The sequence below is a fragment of the Lipophrys pholis genome (genome assembly GCF_963383615.2).
Source record: "Lipophrys pholis genome assembly, chromosome: 2".
Lineage (NCBI taxonomy): Eukaryota > Metazoa > Chordata > Actinopteri > Blenniiformes > Blenniidae > Lipophrys > Lipophrys pholis.
This window is the reverse complement of record NC_137636.1, coordinates 7,356,019-7,375,981: the sequence shown is the minus strand read 5'-3', so window position 1 is coordinate 7,375,981 and position 19,963 is coordinate 7,356,019. Positions and strand designations below refer to the sequence as shown.

The 19,963-nt window shown below is 43.4% G+C and overlaps 1 protein-coding gene across 3 annotated transcripts in view; it reads left to right on the top strand.

The window, feature by feature from the left end:
- The window catches only part of tmod2 (tropomodulin 2), a 34,056-nt gene extending 30,202 nt beyond the window's left edge, over positions 1-3,854 (top strand). For 2 of the 3 annotated variants that reach the window (XM_080493582.1, XM_080493583.1), the window contains exon 10: positions 262-2,570. In XM_080493582.1, coding sequence (XP_080349708.1) covers positions 262-293 — 32 coding nt within the window. In that variant the 3' untranslated portion in view covers positions 294-2,570. Of the gene's footprint in view, positions 1-261 lie in introns of all 3 variants that reach the window. The other variant, XM_080493581.1, reaches the window with a different exon arrangement.
- Positions 3,855-19,963: the final 16,109 nt, after the last annotated feature.

Here is a 19,963-nt window from a genome sequence, read left to right as displayed (position 1 = left end):
GGAGCGTTCACAACTTTAACAGTATGCGAATCGACACGGTGTGATCCAAGCGAGTGATGACGACACACTTCTTGTTTGCCGTGCATGCTGAAGCATGCTGTAAAAACCAAACCAAAAAAAAGTTAAATGGGTGTGAACTTTGACCGCAGAGCTCATGATGACTCACGTTGCGTCTTTACGGACTAACAGGCTTGTGGAGGTTTAAAGCACGCCCACAGTCATGCTTTCGGCTCTTTATTTAATGAATCATTTCCTCTCCAGTCCGCAGGAGGCGAGTGGAGGGGGATCTGTAGGGACCTGGCCCGCCTCGTTCCCCCGCCGATCCTGTTTTTCATCTCAACTTGTGGAATAATTTCAGCCAATGCCCTGGTCTCATCTCACTGTGTGGAAACTATTTGTCCTGTGCCAAACTGCGGGGCAAGGCATGCTCAACCAGAACAGACATCTGAGAAGAAGGGAAATAACTGGAATTGCCCTCTCCCATGCATATTGTTTATTGTCATGTTGTTATTGTTGAAGGTGTAAATGTCACTAGTTTTTAGGCATTTCATTTCAGCTGCTCCTATTTTGAGCCTTTATATGATCTTTCATGACTTTTTACTTGCTTTTCTTCCTTTTATACAATGATATAATTATGTGAACTAACCAGAAACATTACCAAGTCCCAGAAACATCAACAACAACAAAAACAAAATAGACACTTTAAGACTAGTTAACTTTAAGAAACCCCCTTGTATCCTCCATTCTGGTGGTTGGCTGTTGATATCAAATCTTTATGTGGAATTTGTGTTGAACCGGCAGGTGTCATGTGAAGCGTGGGGACGGATTTTAGGAGCTTTTGCCCAGACTTTAGCCTCCGGTATCGATGAGGTCAGTCTATACGGGACAGGATAGTTGAAGCTCGGTCAATGACTGCTGACCGGCAAACTCCCAGCTCACAGCTGTACGTGGTGCCGTCAGGATTCTGAGCCGTGGTTTTTGCCGAGTGGTTGATTGTAATTAAATTGCAACAGCAGGGTGGTTTGCAGGTGTTGATTATTGAAGTTGCCTTGTAAAGCCAGCGTGGCTATTGAGCTGGTTTGTGTAGACGGTTACTGTCGTCTATGATGGCGTGTTAGACCCACATTAAGATAGAAAAAAATAGGGCTTTTATTTTTATAGCACTTTCAGAGAAACTCAAAATACAGTTCAGAGAAAGAAAGAGAGAATATTTCGTCTTTATTCTCACAACTGTATTTTGACCTTAATGGTAGAAAGGAAATTAAAGTCTGTTCTTTTCCTTCCTGTGGCTCTATTAGGCCTTTGTAGTTGTCAGACCAAGATCAGGTGCTTGACTTCAGAGTCTGCTAATAACACGCCTCTCACTGCTCTTTTATCCTCATGAAAGCGCTCGTTTTTTTGATACGGTTCAGATTCAAACTGTTATTTTGATCACTTTTATCTTCTTGCTGGAAATTCTAGATATATTTTGGATCAAGTCACATGTGCTGTGTTAAAAAAACAAAAAAAAAAAAACGAGATGAACCCCTCGTCTTAACTGAAATGGCTTTGATCCGCTCTTATAAATGACTGAGTGATTTGTTCAACACACTGGGTTTCTTTGATACGCAATGCCAAAGACAAAGTGTTTTCAATATTGGACCCAACGGTTCCTGCTTCAGACTTTGGCTTCGTCGCAGCACAGATCTAGTAAAGGAGGCGCTCTCTCTTAATAATCTGGACGTTTTTGCAATGTATACATTTCCCCCCCGTCTTTTGTGGGCCTTTAAGAGCCAATAAAGTTGTTCTGTGCGATGTGGAGAAAAATTTGCAAACGGTTTGTGTGAAACTTTTTTTCCCCTCAGGCTGCAGCATCCTGTGAAATAATTCGAACACTTCTCGGACATAAAAGTCTTAAACTTAACGTTTTTCCCCTCCTCCCTCCAGCACTCAAACACTTTGATTTAGGTCTCGGCAGCAGTCCGTCATAGTTATGTAAGCGATATATAAAAACGTGCTGCATGTACATCTAACGGAGCTTCCTTTGGTTAGCGATGGGTGTAACGGGGCTGTTTCAGGGGAGCTTGTATATACTGTTGCTGTGTAATAGGAACAATATGCCGGCACGAGGTCTTGACTTGTGAACGTCATGTTTTCGACCAAAACGGTTCTTTCATCAGCCTCACATTCCTTGGAGTCTTATTTCTTTAAATTTTTTTTTCTATCTGTGAACCTTTTCCTATCATCATTTCCCCTAGTAGTTCTCACAATGTTCTATTTTTTTACATCACTGTTTTTTTGTTGTTTTTTTTTCTTCTTCTTTTTCTGGTGAACAGTCAGGTTGAACGTAAAACTACTCCTGTGCGTCGGCTTCACAATAATTTCATGTGTCTCATAAGATGTATATTGCCATCTCAAAGTTAAAGTGCACACATGCACGTAAGTGTGTGTGCCGAATGAATCTACACAACTTCACTGCTGAGGGTTTTTTTTTTTTTTTTTGGGTAACCTTAAAGGAGACATATCATGCTTTTAAATCCTTCCTTTTTACATATAAATCATACAGTTGTGGTCTATACAACGCGAAACTGCAATGCTTGGGTCTGAATTCCTCATTATTATAGCTCCACAGGCCCCTTTTCAACCCCTTTTCTGATGCGCTTCTGAGAGCAACTCGTTTTGGGGCGGTCTCTTCAAATGCAAATGAGACACTTCATACCCCGCCTCCTCTCCAGGTTGCAGAGGTCACACTCGGTTCAACGTCACCCTGTTCGGCCATCTTTGTAGTTTGATAGAACAGATACAATTATCTAGCGGCGCAGAAACTTTATATTCACACATTATTTACAAAATGTCAACAACGGAAGATTTGTCCATCCAGCCATACATGTTGGAGCCAGAGTCGGACCCGGCGGAGCGAGATGAAAATGACGATGATGCACCTTCAGAACAACGTCTTCATATGGATGTAACGCAATGGTGTGTTACTATATTTACACTAACTTCTCCATCCATGCCCACTACTACAATACTGCCTGTATTACAACGACTATTTAACACAGAAGTTACATTATAATCTAAAACGAGCACACAGCGCTAACATATGAAGACGGTGCAACTGCTAATGCTAACAAAACAATGACAGGGACGTCTTATCATCACACTTTTTAGCGTTATATACAGCTTACCGAAGTGCTCTGTTCGTCGTCTCCATAGATAGAAGGAACTGACCGCTCAATCAGACCAAGTCTTTCGGCAAATCCTTCTTTATACTGGCGGAGGTTGCTGAAGCAGTCGTCCTTAAAGTGATTCGCGCACACAAAAATGACCTTACCCACAGATGTGGGTACATTTCTGTGAAAAATAAAACTCAACCAGGCACTTCGAAAAGGTTCTGATGCTGGGAGACGGTGTAACGAAGCTTGTGGGTTACTACATCCAACAACCGAACATTTCGACTTATCCTCTCGTAACTTCGGTTGGACTACAAAATCGCAGCGAGAAACAAAAATGGCGGATTGCTCGAAACGTCGATGTCCTAATTTGGCAGTTCCGCTGAGAATACTGTGACGTCATTGTTCAAAAAACGTAATAGAGAATAGAAAAATCGAAACCGATCGCAAAATATGACCAAAACAGAATATAAAGATATCAACGGAGCACCTGAAGAGACTACTTTGAACTTTTCTGTACTTCTAAACACTCTAAATATACACCAAAATGCATTTAAGGGCTAAAAAAGTGGATTTAGCATGATATGTCCCCTTTAAGCAAAACCCAGGTGTTAACACAAGGAATATGTATTATTGTAACACCACAAGACTGGTAAAACGCACTGCTAAATATAAATAAACAATAAATCTTTTTACTTACTCTTTTTGCGCTCTTATGGTCTTTATCTATTCAGCCTTTGACTCTGTAATCTGTAATAAATGGGACAATGTATGTTCGTGTATTGTATGAATTAGATTTTATATACTAAGGAAATGAATTACTCATGAATTCCACAAGGCTTTTTATTCATTTATTACCTGTTGGATTATGCTCATGTTTAGTTTGTACTTTACAATTATTAAGAAACAAGGTGTAAAGGAGGGAGAGTTTATAAGAAGACACACATTTTTATATTTGATACATGAACTCACCACTAGTTGTATTTATATCGTATAAGAAGAACACCTCAGTGAGAATATCTCCAGTTTTGAGTCTGGATTGCAGCCCATTAAATGTATTTGTTTAGGTTTTAGATACATTAAATTTGATCTGACTGTGGCATTGGGATACTGTAATCCTGGTCCAATAGGGTCCTGCATGTTCCAACACACCTCAATCTGGTAAATCTGTCGACATTGATCGTACCTGCTCATTACAGTCGGGGCAAGTTGGAGCGGGGCAATGTCTCGAACGTGGGGAAGACCGGCAGTCATCGCCACTTTGAAAAAATACAAAGGGATCCCGACACTGTGTTTGGCAATCACTAGATTATTGTGCAATCTTTCAACCAATAGCTGTTCATACATGCCACGTCCATGAGGAGGATGGAAAACCCCCGTTGATGGCTGAGGTGGGTAAGATTCATCCTTTAGGGAATATTCCACTTTAAATTATGAGCAAAAGCCAGCCATGCATTTTTAATTTCAACAAATTTCCCGGCCCCCCCTCCCCCCAAAAAAAAAATAAAAAAATTTGAAAAGTCTTACTCTACTTGTAACTACTGAGATGTCAGTGATCAGGTTCAAACGGCGTCCTAATGACTGACAGACCGGCCTTTTGGTTTGAGAGGAACTCTGGGCGGCGTACGTAAGCCGTCTTTAATCAGATCCAGTTTGTGAGATTGTTTGCGCATGCCTGAGAGCTGATGTAATGGAGATGACTCCATCGCTCTCTGGGTTTCCTGTGCCAGAGTGCTGCGGTGAGCTGCTGTCAGAGAAAGGCTGCACTGTCGGCAGTGATCTGAGGCCGCTCCAGTGAAAAGGGGGCGGTGAGGACAGAATGACTCAAGTGTTTCCACTCTGAGTAAAAAAAAAAAACTAGAAGAGTGGGTTCATGTCATGTCTGTTAATCATACTAGAGGGCATCATTTCAAAGAACTGGGGCCAGAGTGAGAGTACAGTTGGAATATATTTTATTTTTAATACTGTCTCAACATGTGGTTGATATAACGTCTTTATAAGAGGATGTTATTCTGATAGCGGTGCCAAAAAAAAAAAAAAAAGTATGATTATGATGAGCTTAGGTTTGAACTGCAGGCAGATTGCTGTGCACTTTAATCCACCGTTCAGCAAAACTGGTGCTGAAACACATGTTACAGTTCATGGAAAGATGCAACTATTGGCCAAGATGTGACAACCAGTAGTGATAAAGCAGTATAATCTCATATCAGTCTTTATGGACGGAAGACTCTCCTGCACAGTTTCATTGCATTACTGCTTCAACATTATTGTATGGAATGACAGGAAATCAGGCTTTAATCTGGTTACCTGGAGCAGGAAGACATTGAATCCATACAGAACTGTTGGCCTCCAGCATGAAGAGCCCTAGCTCAATGCAGTTTACTATTATAAACGTGTGTCTTCACATTCCCCCAAGAATATTTTTTTTATTCATCTGGCCAGGAGAACCACATTGAGATTAATAATCTCTTTTACAAGTGTGTCCGAGAGAGCTGGGGTGGGGGGTGGGGTCTTGCTCAGGGACCCCCAATGCATGTTTTTTTTTAATAACCTCTATCAGTGAAGCAAATGCTCAGCTGCAGGTATTCAGTTGTTCTCAGAGCTCAGTGGATGTTTTAATCACCCTGCAGGCACAGATTCAATTACTCCTCGGTCCCATCCTGCCTTGACTTCATGCACTCTGAAAACAAAGGCCGACACGTTATGACGGAGGAAAGCATGGGAAGGGCACTTGTTTTGTAATGTACTTGATTACAAACAGAAAAGCCACGGTTACTTAAGCACACTTGCGATTAAGTTGTTTGCCACAGGCAATGCAACCCTTCAGTTTAGTCAATAATGTTCAACCATATCATGATCAGATCCTCAAACCTGTTCATTTCCCTACTGAAGCCCCTCAAGCTTCGAGCTCATAGACTCCCGTAACGATGCAGACTGCTGGTGTCATCCAGACACTGCCTCATACCTGACAAGGTTATGTAACAAGTGAAAAAAAACAGATATCTCAGGGGAAAGGAAAAAAAGAATGTGTTTAATTTGGTCCATAACTCATGTGACTGTTTCACTAATATCTTTGGTCTTATCATAAGTGAAAAAGTCAGATCTCAGTCTTTGCAAAAAAAGAATAATGCAACAGCTTTTTTTTTTTTGTAGATGTAAGAATAGATATAATGATTTAAAAAAAAAAAGTGTTTCCTGTCCTAAATGTCAGCTTTACTAATTATATTACAACTTACAAACGCAATACTGTTCATTTTCCTCCCATTTGTGTTCAAAGTAGTGAGCGGTGTAACGCCGAGCAGGACACTTTACTGCAACAAGCCGCCGGGACAGAGTGGGGTAAAAAAAGAAGAAAAGATCATTAGCACAGAGGAAAGCAATATGGCTTAGTTGTAATAATAATTTGAAAAAAAAAAGGTGCTGTCTGACAACCATGCAAAGGTTGCACTGTGACATTGTCTCTTCTTGCAAGAATCATGTAATAAAATTGTCTCAAACTTTTTCCCCCTTGCTTGCTTGAACGTTTGCTGTGGTTTTGGTTTTTCTTTATTGGATGTTGCCGATCTGTCTGACAACTGAAAAAAACCCAAAAAAAAACAAATGTGTAATACATATACTGTACAAATGCCAAGAATTATGAATAAAGATTAAGTTAAAAAAAAAAAAAAGGCTTTCATGCACTGTAACAAATGCAAATATAGCAGAAACCACAGTTCTCCTACTGTCACGTACTGTAATCCAAATACGGTAATATACTGTTAAATGATTTACAGTGGATGTGCTGTAAAATTACCATAGCCTGATTATCCTCTCAGCCAAAAAATGGAATTATACTGTTAAATAAATTACGTAGATGTTATTTTGTGGTCATATACCCTAATTTATTTAATATACTGTTAAAAGAACAGTAGTTGTATTGTAAAATAACAGTAAAATACTGGCATTCCTGCTGCCAGTATTTTACTGTTATTTCACACTTGTACAGTTGTTACAGTGTGTAGTTCCCAAGAGCAAATTACAGGAACTTGTAAGCTCGAAAACGGTGATGTCATTTTGTCTAGATCAAAGTTCACAAGATCTAAGAAATGGTGTTCCTTTTCAACTCTTTGACGACAACCACTACTGTGTGTTTTTATTGGTGCCACTAACCAACCCCTTACATTTTAAGTCCACAATTATATATACACATACATTTATAGTAAAAGAGTTGTCCTCATTCAAGATGATGTCGGTTTTTGAAGAATTACGCAGGGAAGGAAGTTTGTGTGACGCAGTCCTTAAAGTCCAAGATGCAGTATTTCAAGTGCACAAGGTCATCATGTGCAGCTGTAGTGACTACTTCAGGTAAACTGAAACAGAGAATATAAGGTTTTTCCTTAAAGTTCTACTTTTCAACTGGTATAATGAATAGAATATATTAAACTACTGAGCATTCAATGATAAAACAGTGATAAAAAAGAAGATAATCTTTAACCTTTTCACAAATGTTTTCTTTCTCTATGTCTCTGTCCTCAGAGCTCTTTTCAGTCGGTGGACTAACCCGAATCAGAGAGTTTATGAAGTACGTTACATAACTCCTGAGATTATGGGACTCATCATTCAGTTTGCATACACAGGCTCTTTTCCTTTGACAGTGGACAATATGATGGTCGTCATGCGCACAGCGGATGAGCACAACATAGCGGGCATGGTACAAACCTGCACTCTCTTCATGGAGAAGCAGTTCCGCCCAGACAATTGCATCCGCATCTGGCAGTTCACAAGTTCCTGTCGTTCCCCCGACCTGCATTCTAAAGCCTTCCTCTACATCCTGGTTCACTTTGACGAAGTTTGTCTCAGTGACGAGTTTCTTATGCTCAATGTCTGGGAGCTCAGTAATTTCTTTGGTAGAGATGACCTCTGTGTGAGGACAGAAACCACTGTGTATGAGAGCATGATGAGATGGATCAACCACATGCCAGAAGAACGACGAGTGCACCTACCTGAACTGATGTCCAAGGTACAATAATCTGTGTAACTCATACTCATTCTGAGCACTGGGGTGATGGTGTTTTCCTTGATAACACTGTGATGAAGTGTATAAGTCAAGGTTTAGTTGGCACATGATTATGAATTGAGTTTGTAAAGGCTCTTAAACTATTTCTATTATTTAACATTTCCTTTTTTTTTTTAAAGTCTGGAAGGCTTGATCCCAAATAATGTTTGGCTAAAACATCAAAATAATAGACAAATAGAGCTAACTGACAACAAGTGCCATGGACCATAAGGTAATATTGTGCCCATTTCATTTCTGTTTAGATACGAATTGGTCTGATCAGTGTGGAGTACCTCACAAATAATGTGCTGTCCAATGATCTGGTGAAGACCAACGCTTCGTGCCAGGCCATCGTCGAAGAAGCCTGCATAATCCTGAATCACTGGCCCAATGTAGATGACAGCATTAGCTTGAACAACTATTTTTATCGCCCACGCCTGCCCATTGCCATTCTGTTGGCCACTGGAGGCTGGAGTAGAGGCGACCCCATCCATGCCATCGAGGCGTACGATGCCAGGATCAACTGTTGGGTCGGCGTGGGACCCAGTGAAGAACAGCCTCGTGCTTACCATGGGACCGCCTTCCTGGATGGCTTTATCTATTTCATTGGTGGCTTTGACAGAGTGGAATATTTCAACAGCGTGCGCAGGTTTGACCCCAGCAGGAACATCTGGGAAGGGAGGGCATCGATGAAGTCCCCCCGCTGCTACGTCAGTGTGACTATACTGGATGGAGTCATCTATGCCCTGGGAGGCTTTAATGGGTACAAACGTCTCCGCACTGCAGAGTGCTACCAGCCCCAGACCGACCGATGGGACCTTATAGCGCCTATGAATGAAATGAGGAGTGACGCCAGTTGCGCAACCCTCCAGGGGAAGGTGAGTGTTCCCAAAAAGCAGCTGGATATCATGAAAAGTAAGAGTAGAGTGAATGTAAAATCAGGTTGCTGTTGATTAAAAGGGTTGGCGTCAGTTGTTATTAGGGAAATTACATAGTATGGAGGAGCAGAGTATATCTGCATCTGACAGAAGCCGATGGTGAGATTTATAGTGTCCTCTAGTGGCTGCATAACTATCGACGAGGCAATGTGGAAGGAAATCTTAGCAGATATCTTCAGTTGTTGAAATTATAAGTTTGAAATCTTATTCCGACAAGCTTTAAACTTTTTAATGCAGTGTTTCAGTTGGGTTTTTGCTGAAGTTCACTTCTCCGTGGACTGATAAAGGCACATCACTTGATAGGAAACATTGACAACATTCAAGACCTAAAAAGTAAATTGACTTCCTGCCCTTACTTGTATCTTCAGGTTTACATCTGTGGAGGATTCAATGGGTCGATGAGCCTTCAGTCAGCTGAGTACTACGACCCACAGACCGATCAATGGACATGGATTTCTCACATGAGCAGTCCCCGCAGTGGACTTGGAGTCGTTGCTTATAGAGATTGCATCTATGCGGTAAGTATACCAAACTTTTCAAAGTCTTTTCAAATATTTGAATATTTCTTATCTTCAAAGGAGATTCCTGCCAGAAATTACTGCGCAAGTAAATAACAATCTCTTTGATTAGCCAAGTTGTGAACATTCAGAAGATGAACACATGAGGGCATGTGACCTAAAAAATCACATAATATTCCCTTAAAAAGACACCTTGTTTAGGTAATTTGTAGTTATTTCTTAGTAAATAGTTTTATTTTCCTTCCAAAGGTCGGTGGCAACAATGGCTCCCAAGGCAACAATCGTCTCCGCAGTGCTGAGATCTTCGATCCAGAGTCTGACACCTGGACCCACTTGGCGCCCATGATAACCACACGCAGCAACTTCGGCATCGAAGTAGTTGATGACCGCATCGTTGTGGTTGGCGGCTTCGACGGCAATGGCACCTCCACTGAAGTGGAGAGCTATGATGCTACGCTGGATGAGTGGACCCGGGCCAGTGGCATGACGATCACACGCAGTGCGCTGAGCTGCTGTGTGATGTACGGACTCCCCAACATGAGCGACTACACCATGACTCGAGATAACATGACGATCTTTGAATTAGAAGGGGAGGATGAGGAGGATGAAAGTGGCACAGACCCGGAGGACATGAACGAGGACCAGGCTCAGGAGTAAGAGGCTACTGCAGTTAGAGGAGCAACAGAAGAAGCAGCAGGAATTGGAGGAGAGGGAGGAGCAGGATGGCCAGTCTGCCCTACCCAGTGAGCAGGGCTGGAGGGTGAGACTCTGTGCTCTACCACCTACTGCTCCTCCCCCTGCTGCTCTATTAAAAGGGTTAGGGTAGCAGGAGGAAGAGCATCAGGGGGATGAGGAGCAGCAGGGGGGAGCAGGAGGAGGACCCAAGCACAGACTCACGGCCGAGAACCAAGAAACTCGGTGCTCGGAGCGCTCTGGGAAGCCGAAACTCGGGGTAACACAGGATACTACAGACTCGAGGAACACGGGAAACTTTTGACTCGGGGAAACACTGGAAACTATAGACTTCGGGAACATGGGCGACTATAGACTCTAGGAACATGGGAAACTATAGACTCAGGGAACACGGGAAACTTTAGACTTGGGGGAACATGGGAAACTATAGACCCCAGCTATTGCTGGCCTAGACAAGTAGCTTCAACATTTAGGGTGGCTTGAGCAACCTTTAGTTATTTGTTTGTGACGGCAGCTCTGGCTTGGGCTGCTTGTGCTTTAGCTCTAGCTTGTTTGACCACCATGCTGGAACTGGAAACTGAAGACCTTTTAGATCTACTTGACTGACTTGACTTAGATGAAGTAGACTGTCTCGTATGCTGTGATGCGTCATCGCGATGGCTTGAAGACATGATGCTGTGGGATGCGGGAGAGGATACTTAGCTTGCGTTGATGAGCTGAGACAGCAATGGGCTATGGCTGCTGACTGACAGCGCAGTGTGTGGGGAATCCTGACAGGCTCCTCCTTTCTTCACAGCATATTGTATGGCAGTCTTTTCACTGTACAGGTCTCACCAGCGGATAGGTTAACCCAGGGGTGGCCAACCCTGGTCCTTGAGAGCCCCTGTCCTGCATGTTTTTGCTCTTTCCCAGTTGCAACACACCTGATTGCAATGAAGGGCTCATTATTGGGCTTATTCCACAACCTTGGTGATGACATCATCATTAGATTCAGGTATGCTGAAGCAGGGAGAGAGCTAAAACATGCAGGACAGGGTTGGGCACCCCTGAGTTAACCAGTAAGTTGAGTCAGAGTTTAATAAATCCAGTGGAAGCTAGGACTTGTATGCTTTACTGAACCACAGCGTGAAACTGTAACGAAACATAACAAAATATACATGTCACAGGTATAGCATACTGTACTGCAGGGTTCCACCAATTCTGGGCCTTGTGCAGGACACCGGGCCGGTAGCTTCAACAGTAGCTTCAACATTTAATGCAAGCACCCTGGTGTCCTGCACGTTATAGCTTTCTCCCAGCTGTTTTTTTGCCTAGCTGAGCACATATATAAATGCAAAGGAAGCTGGATAGAGCACGATTGTACTGTATATCAGTGCATACTGGAACAATTTCATTAGAGAAGTAGAACATTATGGTTCCCAGTTGTGCTGCTGGAGTTGTACCAGGAAAGATTAGGGCACCTCAGCTCCCTTGCATTGAATGGGAGGTATAACAGAGAAAAGGGAATCTGGGGTTTTTACTTGTTCCATAAAACTATTGTAATAAGTGACGTGATTTTTGTGAATATTCCTTCAGGTGGCGCCAATGGGATATTTTGAAACAAGTAAATAAATTTAGCAACACATTCATTTTTAAAATATATTTAAAATATATTCTTCCTATAAGGGAAGTGGGTAAAGACATCCATCTTTCTATAGAATTATATGATATGTTGAGTCTACTATAAGTTTGTAATTTATGGATGATATATTTTCCAATTGAGGTGTTCTAATGCCTAAGTAAGTGAAATAGTTTGAGATCTTAGAATGTAGATAAGTGGTGACCAGGGTTTCGTCTTTCCCATTCATTAAGTAGCAATTCAATTTATCCATCCATCCATTTTTGTCCCACTTATCCGTTTCTGGGTCACGGGGGTGGCCGTCTGATACTGTCATACAGGTCACATTGCACCGATTAAGAACCTTTCCTGCAGGTGGTGAGCCCACGGGAAGGTGGCCCCCGGCGTGGGACATGAACCCTCTACTATGAGATTGTGAGTCTCATGCGCTACCAACTGAGCTAGCCGGGGGTGCTTGCATTAAATTTCTATCAAGACATTTTGTCAAACAAGTTTATTAAATCTAACAATGCAGGTATAGAGGTATCTAGTTGTTTCAGAAACAAGATTACGTCATCTGCCAAAAGAGCTATTTTGTGTTCTTTGTGGCCTATTTTAATCTCCTATATTTGACATTGAGCTCTTATTGCAATTGAGATTGGCTCTATAGCTAAAGTAAACAAAAGTGGGGACCGACAGGCCGGCCAGACACAGAGAGTTCCAGCCAGGCCAAAAGGTGCTGCTGCTCCTGCCATCCTCCAGCCACAAGCTGCTTGCGAAGTGGCAGGGGCCATACACCGTCCTCAGGAAGATGGGCCCCGTGACCTACGAGATCCACCATCCGGACAAGAAAAAGGCAAAGCAGATTTATCACATCAACCTGTTGAAGGAGTGGAAGGAGGCTCCAGTCCAGGTTCCGGTGGCATCCCTGCTGGTGACCCAGGTGGACAGTGAAGGGGAGGAGGAGCCGTCCCTTCTCAACCTCAACCAGTCTGCTGAACCAGCGCTGAACCATCTGACAGGCGTCCAGTCCAACCAGCTGGGCCAGGTGTTCCAGCGCGTCTCCAAGCTGTTCGTGGTCAACCCGGGAAAGACTGACCTTGCCGAGCACGCCATCATCCTCAAAGACAAGGGGCCAGTACGCCGGAGGTCCTACCGTGTGCCTCAACACCTGGTGGCAAAGCTCCAGGAGGAGGTAGAGGAGATGCAGCGCTTGGGGGTGATTGAGCCATCGCAGTCCGAGTGGTGTAGCCCGGTGGTCATTGTGGCGAAGAAGGATGGCTCACTGCGCATCTGCATCGACTTCAGGCAACTGAACGCAATGTCGCAGTTCGATGCCTACCCAATGCCCCGGATCGACGATCTGTTGGAGAAGATTGGTCGAGCTAGGTTCATTACCACCCTTGACCTCTGTAAGGGATACTGGCAGGTACCCCTTGAATCATCAAGTCGACCTTTCACTGCTTTTCAGACACCTGCAGGTCTCTTCCAGTTCACGGTGATGCCCTTTGGCCTCCATGGAGCACCAGCCACCTTCCAGAGACTGATGGACCGTGTCCTGCGGGGGTGTGAAGACTGCAGTGCTGCCTACCTGGACGATGTGGTCATTTTCAGTGACACCTGGGAGGAGCACCTGCATCATCTGGAGCGAGTCCTTGGCCAGATCCAACAGGCGGGCCTGACACTGAATCCTGCCAAGTGTCAGTGGGCCAAGGAGGAGGCGCTGTACCTAGGCTACCGGCTGGGACAAGGCAAGGTCAGACCACAGGTGGACAAAGTCGAGGCCATCCGCAGCTGCCCACGCCCGCGCACAAAGAAGGAGGTGAGGTCCTTCTTGGGCTTAGCCGGCTGGTACAGGAGATTCGTCCCACAGTTTGCCACCATTGCTGCTCCTCTGACGGCGCTGACAGCGAAGGACCAGAGGAATCCCGTCACCTGGAAGGAGGAATGCGAGACCGCATTCCGAACCCTCAAAGTCAGCTTGTGCTCATCGCCAGTGTTGAGAAGTCCAGACTTCAGCCAACGGTTCTTGGTCCAGACTGATGCCTCTGCAGTGGGCCTGGGGGCAGTCCTGGCCCAAGGTAAACCTGGGGAAGAACAACCGGTGCTGTACCTGAGCCGCAAGCTGCTACCACGGGAGACCAGGTACTCAACGGTGGAGAAGGAGGGCCTGGCTATCAAATGGGCCCTGGAGAGCTTGAGGTACTACCTGCTGGGGAGGGAGTTCGACTTGGAGACTGACCATCGGGCTCTGACGTGGATGAACTCCATGAAAGACCACAACAGCCGTCTGACCCGCTGGTACCTCTCTCTCCAGCCATTCAAGTTTCAGATTAAGTATAGAGCTGGCAAGACAAACGTTATGGCAGATTATCTCTCCAGGTTGCCGCACATCGCCAACCTCGGGGAGGAGGGGGATAATGTGACGGAGCGCTCCTGAGCGCGCCGTCATGCCCGGAATGGAGCGCTCTTGAACGCACCGTCATGCCCGGAGCGGTGCGCCTTTCCTCTCTCCGCTGGCGGAGAGAGCCGGTGCTGGGAGCGCGCGCACAGCGCTGTCAGTGTTGTGGGAAAGATCAACTCCAGAAACTGATCCCGGGTCCCTGGACATGCTTCCCTGCTGTAGGCAAAGTAGGGTGCACACTCTTTGCCTACACGTCACACAGACATACACGTCACACGCACACACACACACACACGCGCTTACCTGTGGCTGGAACTGTCAAACGGAGGTACTTCCGGGTTCTCGGTTAAGAGCGCCTAGTGGCGCGCAAAAGGAACGGGGTTATACCATTATAGTGCGGATAATTGGTATACCCTATGGTAACGGGCTTAAACCGGCCTAGAGCAAACCGGTATAAGAAGAGCTGGCCCGAGGCACAATTATGTGAATGTTTCAAATCACGTGAAGAACATTTGTTTTACAGTTACTTAAATTGTGGGGAAAAAACCCTGTAATAAATAGTTGGTTTACCCGAGGGAGGGGCTTATAGTATAAAGGAGAGCTCTGCTCACTTAAACGGGGCTGTCGCTGAGCCTAGGAGTATGGTGGGTTGTCGAGCAGGGAATAAGAACATGAATGTCCTCTACCGAACTAGTTGTTTGTTTGTTTGTTTTGTTTGTTTGTTTCGTTCTAGTTTAAATCCTGCACTGTAAATATGAGCACTTTGGTGTAAATAAAAACCACCTCAAACTGCAGTTTGCCGACTGGCCATCATTTTTGCATCGTGTTCTCTTTCTGAAAACTGGACCCGTGACAGTGAACCTTGAGGGCATCCTCTTGTTATACCAAAGGGTTTGGACACTACGTCATTTGTCATTTCAGCGACAGGGTTGAGATGTAGTAGTTTTATCCAGTTAATAAATGTAATCCCAAATCAAAACCGGGTTATAATGTCAAATGTCAAATGTCAAAGTCCATTCGACCCTATAGAAGGCTTTCTCCGCATCAAGTGAGAAGAGAGCCGTATCCTTTTCTCCTTTTTGATTATGTAGAATGTTAAGGACACATCTTACACTGTGAATCCCTTTCTGTTTGTTGTTGCTTAATACGCCATGCCATTGGCAGCAAAGGTTTCTTCCTGTTAGAGGGAGTTTTTCCTTTCCACGGTCGCAAATAAATCTGCTTGCTCGTGTGGATTCGTTGGGTTGGGGTGCTGTAGTTGATGCTAAATAAATAAAGTTGAATTGAAAAGTTGAATTGAATTGAAAACCTCCTATTGAATTTTAGTTGAGGTCAGGGTTGAGTTGATTTAAAAAAGATATGGATTTGTTCTTGTAAAAACTGTATCCAATTTTGTGTCCTTCATCCACTTCATTGAAAATCTCCATTTAAAAGATTGGCGTACTAGCTTTGACTCCACAAAGTCCATGGATACAGCGGCACAATCCAAGATGACTATGCTCTTGAAATGAGATTTTCTAATGTTAGACAGACGTTCTGCTGATACCGGGAAGAAATCTATTCTTGGGTAACTTTTGTGAGTACTACATTAACAATGTGGTTCAAATGCCTCCATATATCCAACAAGTTCAATTTTTCTATGAAGTAGTGTGCCTTCAGGAGGGGGTGTGGCCTTATGTAAGGAAGACTCTCCTGCACAGTTTCATTGCATTACTGCTTCAACATTATTGTATGGAATGACAGGAAATCAGGCTTTAATCTGGTTACCTGGAGCAGGAAGACATTGAATCCATACAGAACTGTTGGCCTCCAGCATGAAGAGCCCTAGCTCAATGCAGTTTACTATTATAAACGTGTGTCTTCACATTCCCCCAAGAATATTTTTTTTATTCATCTGGCCAGGAGAACCACATTGAGATTAATAATCTCTTTTACAAGTGTGTCCGAGAGAGCTGGGGTGGGGGGTGGGGTCTTGCTCAGGGACCCCCAATGCATGTTTTTTTTTAATAAACTATCAGTGAAGCAAATGCTCAGCTGCAGCTATTCAGTTGTTCTCAGAGCTCAGTGGATGTTTTAATCACCCTGCAGGCACAGATTCAATTACTCCTCGGTCCCATCCTGCCTTGACTTCATGCACTCTGAAAGCAAAGGCCGACACGTTATGACGGAGGAAAGCATGGGAAGGGCACTTGTTTTGTAATGTACTTGATTACAAACAGAAAAGCCACGGTTACTTAAGCACACTTGCGATTAAGTTGTTTGCCACAGGCAATGCAACCCTTCAGTTTAGTCAATAATGTTCAACCGTATCATGATCAGATCCTCAAACCTGTTCATTTCCCTACTGAAGCCCCTGAAGCTTCGAGCTCATAGACTCCCGTAACGATGCAGACTGCTGGTGTCATCCAGACACTGCCTCATACCTGACAAGGTTATGTAACAAGTGAAAAAAAACAGATATCTCAGGGGAAAGGAAAAAAAGAATGTGTTTAATTTGGTCCATAACTCATGTGACTGTTTCACTAATATCTTTGGTCTTATCATAAGTGAAAAAGTCAGATCTCAGTCTTTGCAAAAAAAGAATAATGCAACAGCTTTTTTTTTTTTGTAGATGTAAGAATAGATATAATGATTAAAAAAAAAAGAAAGTGTTTCCTGTCCTAAATGTCAGCTTTACTAATTATATCACAACTTACAAAAGCAATACTGTTCATTTTCCTCCCATTTGTGTTCAAAGTAGTGAGCGGTGTAACGCCGAGCAGGACACTTTACTGCAACAAGCCGCCGGGACAGAGTGGGGTAAAAAAAGAAGAAAAGATCATTAGCACAGAGGAAAGCAATATGGCTTAGTTGTAATAATAATTTGAAAAAAAAAAGGTGCTGTCTGACTCCTGGACAACCATGCAAAGGTTGCACTGTGACATTGTCTCTTCTTGCAAGAATCATGTAATAAAATTGTCTCAAACTTTTTCCCCCTTGCTTGCTTGAACGTTTGCTGTGGTTTTGGTTTTTCTTTATTGGATGTTGCCGATCTGTCTGACAACTGAAAAAAAACAAAAAACAAACAAATGTGTAATACATATACTGTACAAATGCCAAGAATTATGAATAAAGATTAAGTAAAAAAAAAAAAAAAGGCTTTCATGCACTGTAGCAAATGCAAATATAGCAGAAACCACAGTTCTCCTACTGTCACGTACTGTAATCCAAATACGGTAATATACTGTTAAATGATTTACAGTGGATGTGCTGTAAAATTACCATAGCCTGATTATCCTTTCAGCCAAAAAATGGAATTATTCTGTTAAATAAATTACGTAGATGTTATTTTGTGGTCATATACCCTAATTTATTTAATATACTGTTAAAAGAACAGTAGTTGTATTGTAAAATAACAGTAAAATACTGGCATTCCTGCTGCCAGTATTTTACTGTTATTTCACACTTGTACAGTTGTTACAGTGTGTAGTTCCCAAGAGCAAATTACAGGAACTTGTAAGCTCGAAAACGGTGATGTCATTTTGTCTAGATCAAAGTTCACAAGATCTAAGAAATGGTGTTCCTTTTCAACTCTTTGACGACAACCACTACTGTGTGTTTTTATTGGTGCCACTAACCAACCCCTTACATTTTAAGTCCACAATTATATATACACATACATTTATAGTAAAAGAGTTGTCCTCATTCAAGATGATGTCGGTTTTTGAAGAATTACGCAGGGAAGGAAGTTTGTGTGACGCAGTCCTTAAAGTCCAAGATGCAGTATTTCAAGTGCACAAGGTCATCATGTGCAGCTGTAGTGACTACTTCAGGTAAACTGAAACAGAGAATATAAGGTTTTTCCTTAAAGTTCTACTTTTCAACTGGTATAATGAATAGAATATATTAAACTACTGAGCATTCAATGATAAAACAGTGATAAAAAAGAAGATAAACTTTAACCTTTTCACAAATGTTTTCTTTCTCTATGTCTCTGTCCTCAGAGCTCTTTTCAGTCGGTGGACTAACCCGAATCAGAGAGTTTATGAAGTACGTTACATAACTCCTGAGATTATGGGACTCATCATTCAGTTTGCATACACAGGCTCTTTTCCTTTGACAGTGGACAATATGATGGTCGTCATGCGCACAGCGGATGAGCACAACATAGCGGGCATGGTACAAACCTGCACTCTCTTCATGGAGAAGCAGTTCCGCCCAGACAATTGCATCCGCATCTGGCAGTTCACAAGTTCCTGTCGTTCCCCCGACCTGCATTCTAAAGCCTTCCTCTACATCCTGGTTCACTTTGACGAAGTTTGTCTCAGTGACGAGTTTCTTATGCTCAATGTCTGGGAGCTCAGTAATTTCTTTGGTAGAGATGACCTCTGTGTGAGGACAGAAACCACTGTGTATGAGAGCATGATGAGATGGATCAACCACATGCCAGAAGAACGACGAGTGCACCTACCTGAACTGATGTCCAAGGTACAATAATCTGTGTAACTCATACTCATTCTGAGCACTGGGGTGATGGTGTTTTCCTTGATAACACTGTGATGAAGTGTATAAGTCAAGGTTTAGTTGGCACATGATTATGAATTGAGTTTGTAAAGGCTCTTAAACTATTTCTATTATTTAACATTTCCTTTTTTTTTTTAAAGTCTGGAAGGCTTGATCCCAAATAATGTTTGGCTAAAACATCAAAATAATAGACAAATAGAGCTAACTGACAACAAGTGCCATGGACCATAAGGTAATATTGTGCCCATTTCATTTCTGTTTAGATACGAATTGGTCTGATCAGTGTGGAGTACCTCACAAATAATGTGCTGTCCAATGATCTGGTGAAGACCAACGCTTCGTGCCAGGCCATCGTCGAAGAAGCCTGCATAATCCTGAATCACTGGCCCAATGTAGATGACAGCATTAGCTTGAACAACTATTTTTATCGCCCACGCCTGCCCAGTGCCATTCTGTTGGCCACTGGAGGCTGGAGTAGAGGCGACCCCATCCATGCCATCGAGGCGTACGATGCCAGGATCAACTGTTGGGTCGGCGTGGGACCCAGTGAAGAACAGCCTCGTGCTTACCATGGGACCGCCTTCCTGGATGGCTTTATCTATTTCATTGGTGGCTTTGACAGAGTGGAATATTTCAACAGCGTGCGCAGGTTTGACCCCAGCAGGAACATCTGGGAAGGGAGGGCATCGATGAAGTCCCCCCGCTGCTACGTCAGTGTGACTATACTGGATGGAGTCATCTATGCCCTGGGAGGCTTTAATGGGTACAAACGTCTCCGCACTGCAGAGTGCTACCAGCCCCAGACCGACCGGTGGGACCTTATAGCGCCTATGAATGAACCGAGGAGTGACGCCAGTTGCGCAACCCTCCAGGGGAAGGTGAGTTTTCCCAAAAAGCAGCTGGATATCATGAAGAGTAAGAGTAGAGTGAATGTAAAATCAGGTTGCTGATTAAAAGGGTTGGCGTCAGTTGTTATTAGGGAAATTACATAGTATGGAGGAGCAGAGTATATCTGCATCTGACAGAAGCCGATGGTGAGATTTATAGTGTCCTCTAGTGGCTGAATAACTATCGACGAGGCAATGTAGAAGGAAATCTTAGCAGATATCTTCAGTTGTTGAAA